The sequence below is a fragment of the Pelophylax lessonae genome (assembly GCF_965119305.1).
Source record: "Pelophylax lessonae genome assembly, chromosome: 1".
NCBI lineage: Eukaryota > Metazoa > Chordata > Amphibia > Anura > Ranidae > Pelophylax > Pelophylax lessonae.
In genome coordinates, this window is record NC_138768.1 from 330,798,486 (window position 1) to 330,815,461 (window position 16,976).

Consider the following 16,976-nt stretch of genomic DNA (forward strand, 5'->3'; position numbering starts at 1 on the left):
GGGCGGCTTTTTTAAAGGAGAACAGCAAACGCTAGTCTGGCTGTACTTCTCCTGTGGATTACAGGAGTTAATTTGTTTTGCACTCCTGTGACCCGCTTGCAGAGAGTGGCCTAAGTCCGCTCTCTGCTGACGTCAGTGTCGACCATTGAGTCGGGATCCACCCACATGCCTGGACTGGCACATGATCAAAAAGCATTCTCAGTAATCAAATGGGTAAAAATGGCAACTTGGGGACTAAAAAACACTCAGTTGACCAATGGAATAGAAGGCCTTCAAAGGTACAGTTTAGATTCTTACCGTTACCTGGTGGAGGGCTCATGTTCATTTGTTTCTCTACCTCATTCTGCATCTCCTTTAATTTCTCTGCTTCCTCTTCCATTTCCCGAACACGAGCTTTAATTGCTTCAAGCTCCTGCATGACATATTAAGAAATATCAGTAATTGGATTCAGCTTATGTTTTAACTAAAGAAAGCATGTCACTGCTTATAAGAGGTAATAATGCTAGTTTATGAGAAAAATCACTACCAGTTTCCATGGATACAAAGTAAACAAACTATGCCATGATCAAATACACCTCCTACCAAAGATGAATACTGGCTTGGTAACTAGACATAGTAAGCCCAATGTCACGGGCCTTGTTATAGTTCTTTAGGTCCATACATTCTATTGTGCTGAGATGATGCATACGCTGCAATGAGATTTATTGTGCATTTGGCTTGCTGCTGTACTGCAGCCGTTTTTAAATGGTACCCACCAAAATCATTCATAAGCCTATTTTTTCACCACAGATCACCCTGTGCATTGCAGCTCACAGCAGCACAAGTGCATGGCTATTCAATAAGAATGGCAATGCACAACAACGCAATGCCAAAGAGCACAGTGTGAATGGACCCTTAACATTGGTACTGCATAGTCAGCTATTAAGTAGTCTTAAATATAACTTCACTAGTTTACAGGGCCTGGAATGTGGCAATAAATACAATTTCTTACCAGTATATTTGAAAAGAGAAAAGGCAGCCAAGCAACATGACTATTCGGCAGAAACTGCAGATCCAGGATCACTGTGGTAGAGAGCCCGCTATCTGGCATGACCACTGATCCTCTGTTCAAACTGGCAACAAGGCCATGCCACATAATCACATGACCACAAAACAGGAAGAATCTTATAGTAGTGTTTTCAGCAGGACAAACGTGCTGAAAGGAAGCTTGTTTTTAAGAAGATACTGGTCTTGAAGGTAGCATTATTGACCAATGCTTCAAGGTGCTGACCTGAGGACAAGTGAAGGCTTTAAACCAGGCATGTCCAACCTGCGGCCCACGGGCCGCATGCGGCCCGGAACTGCAGGCAATGCAGCTCACTGCCGTTTTTTTGGGATTCGGAGGAAGTCAGGCCAGGGCCGTGGCAGCCGACTATTGCATTCTGGGAGTTGTAGTCCATGTGCACTCAAGCTCCCAGTGAGTGGAGAACTTAGAGTAGCGTAGCACCCTACAAGGTAGGCGCTAGGTAAAGTGTAGTAGGTCTTGTCTGCTTATCAGCAGGGCAATGATTTATAGCTAGGCTGGCATGTGTTCCCAGGTGTGCCTGTTGAGTTGGGGAGTCTCCCCACTGTGTCCCAATGAGGGCTCTCATTGGGCAGTGAAGGAAACCTGACCAAAAGCACACCAGGGCTTGCATCCATCCTGGAAGGGCAGATTCTGCCGCAGAGCATTCTGGGAGAGGGTATAAGTCTGTGGGGAGCACATGACAGATTGTCTTTGGCGGGAAGCAGAGTCCCAGGAGGCAGGGTACGGCTGTCTCTTCCTGACAGGAAGAATCGGGTATCCCAGGCAGCTTGCCTGAGGGGGTACAGGGCTGAACTGAGCTGCAGAGAGGATCTGGGGTGCCAAGGACCAGCAGAGCGGAGACGGGAAGAGTTTCAGGAAAGCATTCCCATTCGTGAGTACTGCAAACTGCCCCTGGGGGTCTGTCTATTGAGAGGGGACCACTTCGGAGAAGGTCAGAGGGATCCAGGAGCTAGCTAGCCGGTGCAGGAGCAAAAGTAAAGAGGGTGCCAGTGTTGACCCTGAAGAGCAAAGCGGGTGCCAGTGTTGACCCTGAAGAGCAAAGCGGGTGCCAGTGTTGACCCTGAAGAGCAAAGCGGGTGCCAGTGTTGACCCTGAAGAGCAAAGCGGGTGCCAGTGTTGACCCTGAAGAGCAAAGCGGGTGCCAGTGTTGACCCTGAAGAGCAAAGCGGGTGCCAGTGTTGACCCTGAAGAGCAAAGCGGGTGCCAGTGTTGACCCTGAAGAGCAAAGCGGGTGCCAGTGTTGACCCTGAAGAGCAAAGCGGGTGCCAGTGTTGACCCTGAAGAGCAAAGCGGGTGCCAGTGTTGACCCTGAAGAGCAAAGCGGGTGCCAGTGTTGACCCTGAAGAGCAAAGCGGGTGCCAGTGTTGACCCTGAAGAGCAAAGCGGGTGCCAGTGTTGACCCTGAAGAGCAAAGCGGGTGCCAGTGTTGACCCTGAAGAGCAAAGCGGGTGCCAGTGTTGACCCTGAAGAGCAAAGCGGGTGCCAGTGTTGACCCTGAAGAGCAAAGCGGGTGCCAGTGTTGACCCTGAAGAGCAAAGCGGGTGCCAGTGTTGACCCTGAAGAGCAAAGCGGGTGCCAGTGTTGACCCTGAAGAGCAAAGCGGGTGCCAGTGTTGACCCTGAAGAGCAAAGCGGGTGCCAGTGTTGACCCTGAAGAGCAAAGCGGGTGCCAGTGTTGACCCTGAAGAGCAAAGCGGGTGCCAGTGTTGACCCTGAAGAGCAAAGCGGGTGCCAGTGTTGACCCTGAAGAGCAAAGCGGGTGCCAGTGTTGACCCTGAAGAGCAAAGCGGGTGCCAGTGTTGACCCTGAAGAGCAAAGCGGGTGCCAGTGTGGGCCCTGAAGTGCAGAGCGGGTGCCAGTGTGGGCCTTGAAGTGCAGAGTGTACAGTGCTAAGAGTGTACAGTGCTAAGAGTGTACAGTGCTAAGAGTGTACAGTGCTAAGAGTGTACAGTGCTAAGAGTGTACAGTGCTAAGAGTGTACAGTGCTAAGAGTGTACAGTGTTAAGAGTGTACAGTGTTAAGAGTGTACAGTGTTAAGAGTGTACAGTGTTAAGAGTGTACAGTGTTAAGAGTGTACAGTGTTAAGAGTGTACAGTGTTAAGAGTGTACAGTGTTAAGAGTTGCAGCAGAATTACAAGAGGCTACCTCAGTCAGGAAGGACTGGAGGGAGCGGTGTCAAAGACTTGAGCTAACCAGAGCATTAGAAGTTAGTCTTCAGTACAGTCAAGGACTTTTGAGCTAACCAGAGTGTCAGAAGCCAGTTTCAATACAGTACAGCAAGTCTGATTTCAAGCGCCAGCAAGCGTTGGTCGGCATCCAGCTGGCGTCAGGTTAGCGCTGAAAAGCATTTTTTTTTCTCAAGTGTCCCATTTTGTACCTAGTTGAGCCAGAGGAGTATCCCACTCATTCCCTTCTCCCATCCCCATATAAAATAAAAAAAATAAACCAAAGATGCCGGACTGTTCATTGTCTCAGATCTCACACTTGGGCAATCAGCTTAAATGTGCTGTTGGTGTTACCAGTGACCATGGCAGACCCACATCAGGCTCAATGCCTGGAAATATTGCTACACTAGCAAACTACAACTCCCGGATATCGGAGGCAGGCAGAGGAAGGGCACGCCAGGGAGTCTGGACGCATGCGACTGGCTCAGGCTGCTGGGCTGGTTGCAACTGTACTTGACCCCAGGACAGGATCACCCCCCCCCTCCCCCCAGGACTGGAGGAGGCCGTGTGAGTACCTGGAACTGAGCTGGCAGATACCATCACTGATATGAGAGACCCTGACATCCCCAGCTGACCACTACATGATCATCCCATCTATCTCCCTCCCCCATTTTCCCTGCTCCAGTGCCCACCCAGTAACCTCAAGCCCTCAACACTGTGGGTCCTGCTGGGAGATGGCCATAGCCTGTGGGTCCAGCTGGCCGCTAGGCACGACCTGTGGGTCTTGCTGGCCACTGATCTGTAGGTCCTGCTGGAAGCTGGCCATGGCCAGCTGCATGCAGGACCTATAGGCCATGGCCAACAGGCCCACAGTAGGCCATAGCCCACAGGTCCTGCTGGCTAGCATGACCATCCGATTAGTGACCAGCAAGACCCACAGGTTAGTGGCCAGCAGGACCCACAGGTCGATGACCAGCAAGAGCCACAGGTCGATGACCAGCAAGAGCCACAGACCGTGGCTAGCAGCCAGATGGACCCACAGGTCAGTGACCAGCAGGAGCCATAGGTCATGGCCAGAAACCAGCAGGACCCACAGGTCTGAAGCCAGCTCCCAGCAGGACCCACCGGATTATACAGAGTGGGGATCTCCCGCTTAAAAGGAGGCCACTGTCATGCGAAGTCGCACCTCCTGGACTGGCTCCTATGATAGACAGCACACTGTAATCCAGCGGCTCTCCTTTCTCTAATCCCCATGCACTGAACAGGCTGCATTTATGGACACGCTGCCCAGGCTGAGCTGATGGGCGCTGCCCAGGCTGAGCTGATGGGCGCTGCCCAGGCTGAGCTGATGGGCGCTGCCCAGGCTGAGCTGATGGGCGCTGCCCAGGCTGAGCTGATGGGCGCTGCCCAGGCTGAGCTGATGGGCGCTGACCAGGCTGAGCTGATGGGCGCTGACCAGGCTGAGCTGATGGGCGCTGACCAGGCTGAGCTGATGGGCCAGCACTACCTGCCAGCAGTACCCACAAGCAGGAGCCAGCAGCAGTACCCACAAGCAGGAGCCAGCAGCAGTACCCACAAGCAGGAGCCAGCAGCAGTACCCACAAGCAGGAGCCAGCAGCAGTACCCACAAGCAGGAGCCAGCAGCAGTACCCACAAGCAGGAGCCAGCAGCAGTACCCACAAGCAGTAACCGCACCAGCAGTAACTGCCAGCAGTCTGCAGAACATGTAGAAAAGGTATGTGCATTAGCGTGTGTAAATTGTTGCAATATTTTTTTTTAATGACTAGTTGTGTTTTTTCATAATATGTCATGTCCTTGTTCATACATGTATGAATAAAGCCCTAGGGCAACCGTTAATTCACAAAACAAACCTTGCAAACGTGCCAGTTTATTAGTCAGTTTTTTTTTGTTCACAAAAAGATTGAGACTAGGTCCACACTGGAAGCCACATGTGAATCACACCGCATTCCTGTGCAAATAACGCAATTCTATGCTTTGCGATTTGAGCATTCATTTTTTGATGGCTCATGAAATATTTGCAGGCATAGGGCTCCGCTCCTATCACACGTGTGTGTGTGTGTGTGTGTGTATATATATATATATATATATATATATATATATATATATATATATATATATACACCCCTACACAGAAGTTCAGATGTTATGCCTGCCTGCAAAGACACCCAAAAAATGCCTGGGCGTTTTTGTTGCAGGCTTTTTTTGGGCATCTTTGGAGGCAGGCATAACATCTGAACTTCTGTGTAGGGGTATATATACACACACACACACATATGTATATATACACATATATAGGTGTGAAAGTAGCAGAACCCTATGCCTGCGCTAATGAAATTATTTGCAGGAATAGGGCTCCGCTCCTATCACACCTATGTGTGTATGTGTATATATACACATAAGTGTGTGTATATATACCCCTACACAGAAGTTCAGATGTTATGCCTGCCTCCAAAGACGCCCAAAAAATGCCTGCAACAAAAACGCCCAGGTGTGAAAAGAGCGGAGCCCTATGCCTGCTCCACTGCAATTCTAATACAAACAATTTTTTTTCTGGTTCTGGACATGCTACAGAGCTGAGACTTCACAGGTACACTTTTTAGACCCCCCCAGACACTAAATCCAAAGAAATCTCTTTTTTTTTCAATAATTTTTTTCAATAGTTGGCGCTCTATCGAAAACGACAATTTTTAAGAACTTTTTTTTGTGCGATTAATAGTCCCTGGGGCGTGACCCAGAACCCTTGGCACTTTTTAGGGGCATTTATTGGGTTTTAGGGCTTCAAAATTGTGTTTTTTGATTACCGAAGTTCGGGTCCCATTGATTTCAATGGGGTTCTGGAATCCGGACCTGAACTTTCAGGAAGTTCAGGTGTTCTGGTTGAACCGAACTTTTCAAAAGTTCGATCATCCCTAGTGCCTAACAGGTGTGTGTTTACTATGTGGTGCTTTTACTAAGGGATGTGCTGGATTTCATTCCCTACTTTGCAGGGAAACAAAATTCAGCACAATCCCAGTCAGACAGGACAGCACTCTGCCTTTACATAGGCAGAGCTCTATTTTGTCTTTCTCCTCACTGATCAGCGGGTGTCGGCAGTCATCCATTATTCGCCATCTGCTGATCAGCTTGTGCCGGGCCTAAGAGCAAGTGCCCACAACCCCAGAAGTGCCGGATCACATAATAGGTAGGTGATTCGACAGGAGAGCCACTTGTAATGTGGTCGGCAAGTGGTTAAGCAATGCAAAAAAAGTAGAAGCTTATTGGTGCGGAGACGGAGGTGTCAGATCCCCGCTCTCCTATATGGGGGAATAGGATGAGAACAGACCACTTGTCCGTTCTCATCCGGACGAATGGAAAATTGGGGTTTCCATCGGTCCGGATTTGACGGACAGGATCGGATGTCAGCGGACATGTCTCCGCTGACATCCGATGCCCCATAGAGATGCATGGGGCATCCGTTCAGATCCACCTGAAAAACTTGACAGGCGGATATGAACGGTGCGGTCCGCAAGTGTGAAAGGGGCCTATGGGGAGAAGAGCGGACAAGTGTCCACTTTCTTTCTCACAGCAGACCCCACTATGCAGGTCTTAGGCCCGTGCAGATGGCTGGAGCTCGGGATACATTAGCAGGGAGGTGGAAGCATTCAGTGGCAGGATTTGTTGAGTCCTGCCCTATGGCATGGTTCATACTACTGAGAGACTCATTTTGTGTGGGCATGGAAGTCTACCCATTTGAATAGGCTGCTGTGCCCCTGAAAATCCAGGGAAAGGGTCCACGCATCATTTTTTAAATTGCAGCCTACACAAATAAGTGCAGTAGGGTTCCCAGTCTGGAAAGCCGCTGCTGCAATCACCAGTGTGTGTGGGTACCATTGGGATTAATAGTCCTAGCATGCATCTCCTGTGCTTTTTAAGCAGGTGGGTTGTGGCTGCAGTCCCCGCAGTGGGGACCACCCGCACAAGTGTGAACCAGGCATCAAGCTGAAGTGGGCAGAATCTGCAGTAGAAGTGGTTAACAACCAATCAGCTTCTATCTTCAGCTTGTTCAGGTAAGCTTTGAAAATGTAAGTTAGATGCTGAGAAGCAAATTAAATGTATAGTTAACTAAAGGATTATTCCTATTGAAAGTGAGCGATGGAAAAAAAGACGCATGCATGGCTTCCATTTTTACATTTTCTTATATGGCCTTGTGCATATAGGCACAATAATTTATGCTGCTTTTTTCTGCCAGCGCTTGGGAGGAAAAACGCCTCTAATTTTGCAACTATAACAGTGTTTATGTGCATATGTACAATTACATATGAGTGTTAAAACCATTCTATTGGGTAGATTAACTTTTTCTATGCACTAGAATTAATTTACATATCTACGTACGCATGTCAATCATGCTCATATGCTCCCCTCCAAAAAATCTAATGTAACAAACATTTAATGCACTCCCATCTCCTGTGCACGTAGGTCCCGCACACATGTACAGGGTGATCAGAAGAAGCATCACCACGATCAGAGCATTCATTCTAGCACTAGACCCATTTAACTCCAAACTGGTAAACATGTAAAGGCTTTTAAAGTGGAACTTCACTCAAACATGGATTATTCTTAATCCTTATGCTAGCATTTGTAAATAGATCAGAAAGTATATTACATCTACTTGTTTTACTCTTTTACATTTCTTCAGTTACTTCCTCCATAGGCAAATGAGATCAGACATCCCAGGAGCCTTCAGGAGGGGAGGAGTGGTTTCCCCAGCTAAGCACACCCTCATGCCTGAGCTAAAAGCAGATGGATTCCAGGAAATAAATGCTACATAAATCACTTGCCCTTACGCAAGATGGCCACCAATAAGGAATGATAAGTCGGCTTTTTCAAATTGGTTTCGAAACCTAAAGCAGTTCTACTTACCAGCTCTGTGCAGGAGGTATAGGACAGAGCAGCCAAGATCCTCTTCTTGGGTGCTCCTGGCCACTCTGTCCCATTGAGTGCCCACACAGCAAGCAGCATACTACAGGGGCAGCCAAGCCAAAGCTCAGTGTATCCATTCAGACAGCCATTGCCCCGCCTTTTTCTCCTCAATGGCTCAGACAGCTGTGGGAGCATATGGCGCCTTGCTGCTGTTCTCAGCCAAGGAGGGGGACGTAAAGCCAAAAAAATGCCACTCTAGGTGAGTGACCGACTCACACGTTGTGAACAGGAACCCAGGGTGCTGCACAGCTCAGAAACATGAAAAAATCCGGAATATTGCTGCACTCCTTGGTAACTATTGAAGTATTAAAATTAGTGATCGACCGATATATTTTTTTATTGCCGATATTTTGGTCATCGCATATCGGTATTGGCTGATATTTTCGTACATTCATTTTTTTTTGGCAGGTACTCTTGTGGAGGGATCTGGAGGTCTAAAAGACCCCAAACCCCTCCTCTGCACATAAAAGCATTCAAAACGCCAAGTTTGGCTGTTTTGAATGCTGTAACTTTTTTTTTAATTTGGCGCCAGTACCCGGAAGTGATGCCATGACATCACTTCCGGGTTTTTAAATGGAGACTCGAACAGAGCCGAATGTGGCTTTGATCTGGTCTTCTCTTTGGTGGCTGTGCAGGCAGGCTGCCCGGGTCTCCCGGTGGGACAGGAGACCCGGGTGAGCCGCGGAAGGCAGGGGGGGCATCCCTTTCCACTTCTTGTAATGACAGCCGTGCGGCTTCTCAGCCGCATCGGTTGTCAGTACAAGACAGCTGACCATCGGCTATGGACGCCGATACTGGAGTGATGCCTCTAGTTGCAGGCATCACTCCGGTACAAGCACTTCCCCGAAATATCGGTAACCTCAGGGGCTGATTCCGATTTATCGGGAAAAGTGCATATTGGCACCTTTGCCGATAATCGGTCGATCCTTAAATAAAATCACCAGTGATGTAATTTTAATACTTCAATAAAGTTAAAGTATATTTATACTATTCAACGCAAACTCCACCACCCACCCACGTCTCTATGCTTTATTTTGATGAGAAATCTTTAGAAAAAAAAACACCCCCTAGCATTTCTGGCCGTGGCCATCTTGAGTAAGGGCAATTTACATAGCACTTACTTCCTGCCCTTAGCTCAAGTATGCATGCAGGAGAGAGCATAGCCGAAAAAATCCCTCCTCCTTGCCTGGTATGTAGGACATTTTTTGCCTAGGAAAGATACCGAGACGTAACTGCTGTAAGTAAAAACAAAGTTTAACACAAGTACATGTGTTGTACATTCCTATTTACTAATTCTAACAGTAGAAGGATTACTAATTATGTTGATTGGTAGAGTAAATGCCAGTTCACATTTCTGCGATGCGGGAACGCTGCGCAACACAGGCAGTTCACACTGCCATATGCGATACGCTGGGGGTGTCAATTCAAAGAATGACACTCCCAGATCAGATCGCATTACGATCAGAAAGTTCGCACTAGTGTGAACCACCATGCAATCCTATTCTCCTGCAGACCGAAAAAAGGGTCCTCTGCGTGTTCACAGCGGATTCAGCCATAGGAACTGTATGGCTGAATTTGCACCGCACAGAGATCGCATTTAATTTTAGGAGCAGTGCGCTCCGAATTACATGCGATCTCTGTGATCGCACAAATGTGAATCGGCACCAAAGCTCCACTTTAACCCCTAGGCACCGATCGAACGCCAATATTCGGCCTCTCTGTGGCCTAGCGCACAGATCGCTTACAATTGGGATCATGTGACCACGAGCCCCGGCCCACCTCCCAGAATGCCAAACCCCTAAAAAGGTGAGCGGGAGCCAGCGCCAAGGGGTTAACGCACCCTAGTTTGTCACCATTCTATGGAAATGCAATTTTAAATGCGACACGTTTATTTTATTGTGTGCATATTCTATAAGTTCACCAGTTTTTTTTTCTCCCTAAAAAAATTAATGTTTGATAAACATTTGTGCAAATATTATGCTACAAAAAAATAAAAAGTCTGGTGTACCTAGCAGAGGCATTGTTTTTGGCCATGCGCATGAGGCCTAAGATGGTACGATCAATGCAGGAGCACATTCACCTGAAATGGGGGCTGTGGGCACACCTGATCAGATGGGTGCAGTTTGTGTGAGACCTCCTACATGCCCCATGCGGTGCTGGGCCTCATACTGCAATCTATGATCTGAGGCCTAGCTGTATCCACGAGCGATCAGAGGAACCTCCATGTCATGGTTTTCCCCAGAGCCTCCTCCTCCCTTCCCCCCCTCACATCCTGCCCCCACCACTCAGCTCTCACCGGGTCCTCGATGGCGGGATCTCCGCTTAGTTCCCCGGGCTCTTCCTCCTCTTCTTCTTCCAGCTCCTCCAATCCCCCGGCTCCTCCGCTCCCAGTACTCCCTCGTCCTCCCGACCTCCTTCCTGTGGCCACTCTCCCACCTATCCTCCGGCTTCTTCTGCCCGGGCCCAGCAACTCCAAATCGAGCTCCAGCCCTCCGCGGCCCATGGGGTCGTCCTCGCCGGGATCCTGGCCTGCACCCGCCGAGCCTGATCCGCTATGAAGTCCGTTCTCGTAGTCAGTCCCACGCAGTGCCGCTGCTGAGGACACCGCCGCCATCTTGAGAAGAGATAGGAGCCAGCAGCCGCAGAGCTAACCCTTGTAACCGAGCTACAACTGGGATTGGCGCACAGTGCGATCAATCATTCTATACCTAGCTGCCGATTGGCTCTTCTATAGTTTATTGTTTCCTCAGGCGCCACTAAGAAATCCCGCCCATCCGGTTTAGTAGGATTGGCTGTTTGACGGACATGCGCAGTATCAGCGCCGCCGCCTACTGTGTGTGGGATGGAAATTGGACGTCCCCTCGGGAAGGGTGGGTGTTTTCAGGGGGAAAACCGCGAACAAGGAAGCCGCCATTGTTGATTTGTTTTAAGAGTGAGCATAGTGGTATTCTTCATGTTCCTTTAGAAATATGTAAACCTGTCAACTGTATTTTCTTTACAGGTGTCAGTGGTCAAGGCAGCTGTAAAGGGTTAGAGTACTGGGTTATCAAACTCAATTTAATAGAGGGCCGCATTGGCATTATGATTGCCTTTAAAAGGGCCAGGTGTATGTGTAAGACGATATATGCAAAGTTCAGTCATTTGCTACATATAGAGTGCAGAGATCAGGAGTAGGGTGACCACGTGTCCCGGATCGCCCGGGAAAGTCCCGCATTTGGAGAGTCTGTCCCAGGTCCCGGTCACCCTCATTCCGGGACAATGCAGTGTCCCGGAATGATCTGAGCCCGTGAGCTGCTGTGCTGTGACAGTTACTTCCTTATACTATGCGATCGCCGAATCAGATCGGCATCGCATAGTACTGTCCAGTGTGTGTGTGGCTCCTCCCCTGCCTTGCTGCACGCAGTGCGCGGCCGAGTCACGTGACGACGGTGACATCAGCCAGAGTCAGGATCTCTACTGTGCGGCGCCTCAGCCTGCTGTAACTGACTGTCTGTAATCCAACGGCCATTATTATCAGCATTTAAGAGGACAAAATGTAAGTTTAACTTTTTAATGGATGTCTGCCTATTCTTTCCTTTGTGTTCAGGGCAGCAAATATTTATTGCTTAGAAAGTTGGACTTGTAAAACGTGTAGTAAATTTGTTTTGCAGTCTGTTATTTATGGTTGGTAAAGTATTCATATTTTGTAAAAGTTCCTGCTCATTAAGAAAAAAATTAAAAAAACTGTTCTTTAATGCAACTTGTTTTGTTTTCTATTTCTTCAGAGATAGCTAAGTCGCCAGTTAAAGTGTGCAGAAATACTGAAAAATGCACAGACAGATGTTTTTGCCAGTCTCACATATAAGTTTGACGAAATGCACTTGGAAAGTAAGTGTCCCTGAATGGCAGTTAGGAAATGTGGTCACCCTAATCAGGAGTGCACTATGTACAGTGTGCAGAGTTCGAGGAGTTCTGCCTGTCCAGGGTTCCCACAATGACGGCACCCAAAGCCAATTTTCGTATCGGCTCTCGGGTGCTGCCACTGCCATTCAGGGTAAGGGAACCCAGCAGTGAAGCCTTTCCCTACTGGCCTATAGCAAGCTTATTATTTGTCTACTTCCTGCCCATAGGATGTCGATGGACATCCTTGGGATGCAGTAGTTATACCAGGATGATGCCTTCACCTACAGGCATCCTGGTATGAAAATTTGCAGCCAGCGATTCCCTTTGTAGCTAAATAGCTACTGTGGGTGGCAGAAGGAGGTGCCACCTCTCCCAGGCTCTACCGTCTGATTGCAGAGCCTGGGAGCGATGCGACCTGCGGCATTGGCTGCACGGAAGAGAGAGAGGAACTGACGTTGTTTCTCTCTCTCTTTCTCTCTCTCTGTGACCTTGGAAACAGGAAGCGACGAGTATGTCCTCACTTCAAGTTCCACCTCTTTGTTTACTTGGCCGATAGCGGGGAGGAAAGCAGCCGATCAGACCCACCTGTGTCTGATCGGCTGCACTGGTAGTCAGAGGAGAGATTTGGGGTCTAATAGACCCCAGATCTCTCCATAAAGAGGACCTGTCACAGCCCATGCTGTCAGAAGGGATGTTGTTTATCCCTTCGGATAGCAATAAAATTAAACCAAAAAAAGTGTAAAAAATAAATTTTGGTATTATATAATTAAAAAAAAAAATATGTAAAGCACCCCCATGCTTACGCGCAAATGCTAATGCATACGTTAATCCTGCACACATATGTAAATGGTGATTGCAGCACACATAAGGTAAAGTGTATTTTTTTTTTTATTTACGTTTAAAAAACTGCTGCGCAAATACTATGTGGCATAACAATTTGCAACACCCATCATTCTATAGGGCCTTTGCTATATATATAAATAAATAAATACAATATTTAGGGGTTCTAAGTAATCTTCTAGCAAAAAAAAAAATGGGATTTTTTTGACTTACCGTAAAATCCATTTCTCTAGTGTTCATTGACGGACACAGGTCCTAATTCTTTTTAACCATTGGGTTATACTACCCCCTACAGGAGTAGGATACTAGGCAGGAAAAAGCTTGACTACGTTTATGGGCAGTCCCAGGGGATATACACCCACTCTCAGCTATAGGTATAGTTTTGTTACTAGCAGTGTCAGAAGAAAGCCAACTCCACAGAGGGGGTGGGTGCTGTTTCCGTAAATGAGCATCAGAGAAATGGATTTTAGGGTAAGTCAAAAATCCCATTTTCTTTTTCGTTCATAACAGACACAACTCCTGATCCTTTTTAACCATTGGGACGTCCCAAAGCAGTGTGAAACATGAGGGGTGGGAAAAACATAAAAAAAAAAATTCCCCAGGCTAACCATAGCCAATCAGGTAACATAGAGCTCTACCATAAACAACTGGCGCTCACTTGAAAAACAATACACCCTCAAAGAGGACCAGGTCCTCTTAATCAGTGGTCCTCAACTCCGGTCCTCAGGCCCACTAACAGGCCAGATTTTAAGTATTACCTTGGGGAGATGCAGACTAGAATACTGCAATCACTGAGCAGCAAATGAGATCACCTGTCATGTAATTTAGTTATCTTGCAAACCTGGCCTGTTAGTGGGCCTTGAGGACCGGAGTTGAGGACCACTGCTCTAAACAGCAGCCTGCAAAACCTTGCGGCCAAAAGAAGCATCTGCAGATGCCAAAACATCCACTTTGTAAAAACTTTGTAAAAGTGTGCATTGACGACCAGGTGGCCGCCTTGCAAACCTGCTTCACTGACGCATGATGAGGGAAAGCCCTAGGCCAATTCCTGTTAAACCCCCCCGTTGAAGGAAGGTTAAGATTCGATCCACTGAGAAGGAGCGAGGATGAATCCCAAAAGACTCACACCACGCAATGTATGTCTTTCACCTACAACGGGAGATCTTCCTAGAAGTAGATTTCCTAGCTTTCAACAGCGTAGGAATCACCAACTCAAACAAACCTCTATCCTTCAGCACCTGGCGTTCAACAGCCAAGCCGTCAAAGCCAGTGACTGTAAAGCAGGATGGAAGATTGGTCCTTGGGACAGCAGATCCTCCCTGAGAGGAAGTCCCCAAGGAGCATTGTAGACCAGCCGTACCAGATCAGCGTACCAAGACCGTTGAGGCCAGTCTGGAGCCACTAGAATGACCGGAATCCTTTCTGTCTCTATCCTGCACAGGAGTCGTGGCAGGAGTTAAAGAGGACTGGAATGAATCGGCAGCCCACCTTAGAATGATGGCTACTTACTGAGCTGCAAGGGCACTTCTTGGTGATTGACATAGACCACAACCGTGGCCTTGTCCGAATAAATTCGTACCAGACACCCCTGAAGACGAATTGTCCAATGAGCCAGACAAGTCTGCTCAGAGTTCCAGTACGTTAATCTGCAGTCTGGACTCAGCCAGAGTCCAGACCCCCTGAGCACATCTGTGCTGAGGACACCTCCCCCCCGGACAGGCTGGCAACCGTGGTGACAACCATGCAGTACAGGGGAAGAAGGATATTCCCTGTCAAAGTCCCGGAGAACGAAGCCACCTCTAGAGACCATTGATCCTTGTCCTATTTCACCTGAATCTCTTTTGCAGAGATCTTGTGTGGAACTGTGGAAACAGACCGCCTTGAAGGTGGATACCGTCAGGCCCAGCACCCCCATGCAAGCCCGGACAGAAGAAGCTGAATTGTCTTCTGCCATGTCTGGAGTTCTTTCAGAGGAAGAAACACTCTGGCTGAGACCGAGTTCAGAGTCAGACCCCAGATGGTCCAGTTTTTTAGGACAGAACCAAAGCAGACTTCTGAAGGTTCATAATCTAACCTAACTCCCTTAGAGTTCACAGAGTAATCTCCAGATGTCCATCAGAGCAGTCGGAGACTACACTCACAAAAGAAGATTGCCCAGGTACCCCAGTACCGCGATCCCCTGCTGACTCAAGCAATGCCAGCACCGGGGCCAACTCTTTTGTGAAGACAGGAGGAGCGGAGGCGAGACCAAAGGTCAACACCACAAACTGATCCTGCTCCTTGCAAAGTGCTGGTGACCGGCACATATTAGAATGTGCAGGTAAGCGTCCTTGATGTCGATAGAAGCGAGAAGAAAACCCCCTGATGTAGGGACACCTCTACCATGCAAATAGACTTCATGCAGATGTTTTGTACCTGCACAAAGCAGTTTAGCGCCATGAGGTCCAGAACTGGATGTACCTTGCTTTCCTTCCTAAGAACTGTAAACAGGTTTGAGTAAAAACCCTTGAAAAAGTTCTGAAATTGGGACCGGAACAATCACACCCTAAAGTAACAAGTCTTGAACTGCCCCAAAGAGACCCTGTAAACGATTTGGGAGGGATGGGGTCATATACATATTTAACCCCTTGTAAATGCCACTATTGAAAGGCCTGTGGGTTCTCATGTGTGGAGAGAAATGGGGGTTATGCAGAATCCCTTGAGAGTTGGAGGTGAGGTGAAAACATATTGTTGAGGTATTTAACAAGGTTCCATTGGCTTGGAAAATGCTGCCTAATGGGTTCTATTATTTGATGTTGTTGGTGTTAAGATTAGGTTAAATATGGGGAGTGATATTCATTCGAGGATAGTATTAGGAGTCCAGAGGGGCAATTTACAAGAAGCATGTAGTGATGCTAAAAGGTGTGATTTGGGCTGCAATATAGTATATTCTTAGGTTTGGTACACCTAGGCCACCTGCTGTTTTGCAGGCCTGTAATGATGCCAAAATAATTTCAAGAGTTTTTCTTCTTCAATGCACATTATATGGCTGGGAATTGGTATTGGAAGGACCCTAAAATAGTGTAAAAGTTTGGGTAGGCAAGTCATTTTTATTGCACGGGTCCTGCCGAACCAAGAAATCAGGAGAGTGTGCTAGGCCCCCTTCGCAGCCTAGCAATCCAGTGAGCACAGGGGGGCACAGCAGAGAGCCAGTAACTGACAGTCACCAGCTCTCTGCTCAGGGACCCTGACCTACTCTGAACTTCTCCTGGCCCCGACCTCGGCTTGTTTCAAGGACTTTGTTCCTGCCTCCTGTGTTTGAGCCTATGCCTGCGACCCGGATTCCCCTTTAGTCCCCTGTGCCTCAACCTTCTGCTTGTGACCCAGTCTTGCCTCCCGTCTCCAGTGCCTTGACCCCCCAGCCTGGACCTGGATTGCCTGCTTACCTGTGTTTGACCCTCAGCCTGCTCCGGACTTTCTACCTACTTCTTCTGCTGGATCCTGATCAGTCTCAGCCCCAGTTCTACAGGACCTCCACGCAAGCTCTCGAAGGTAGACACCATCAGGCCCAGCACCTGCATGCAAGTCTGGAGGGATGATCGTCTGCTGGACAACAGAAGCTGAATTGCCTCCTGCAATTTCTGGAGTTTTTCCAGAGGAAGCAACACTCTGGCTGAGGCCAAATCCACCCAGATAGACTCTGCTCGCAGAAGAAGATCAGCCAGGTACCCCAGTACCGCGATCCTCCACTGAAACAACAATGCTAGCACCGGGGCCAACACTTTGTGAAGACCCGAGGAGCAGAGGCGAGACCAAAGGTGAATGTCACAAACTGATAATGCTCCTCGCCCGCAGCAAAGTGGAGGAATCACTGGTGACCGGCACATATTGGAATGTGAAGGTAGGCGTCCTTGATGTCGATAGAAGCGAGAAAATCCCAAATATGTAGGGACACCACTACCATGCAAATAGACTCCATTCCGAACTTCTGTACCTGCACAAAGCAGTTTAGCGCCTTGAGGTCCAGAATTGGACGTACCTTGTCTTCCTTTCAGGGAACTGTAA

The 16,976-nt window shown here is 48.3% G+C and overlaps 1 protein-coding gene across 2 annotated transcripts in view; it reads right to left on the reverse strand.

The window, feature by feature from the left end:
- Nucleotides 1–16,976, reverse strand: part of LOC309548092 (polyadenylate-binding protein 2) — a 63,661-nt gene that overhangs the window by 16,520 nt on the left and 30,165 nt on the right. The window contains exons 1-2 of one of the 2 annotated variants that reach the window (XM_082248056.1): nt 10,507–10,870; nt 298–412 (exon numbers count right to left, since the gene is read on the reverse strand). In XM_082248056.1, the coding sequence (XP_082104182.1) occupies nt 298–412; nt 10,507–10,824 (433 nt within the window). In that variant the 5' untranslated portion in view covers nt 10,825–10,870. Of the gene's footprint in view, nt 1–297; nt 413–10,506; nt 10,871–16,976 lie in introns of those variants that run through there. The other variant, XM_082248057.1, reaches the window with a different exon arrangement.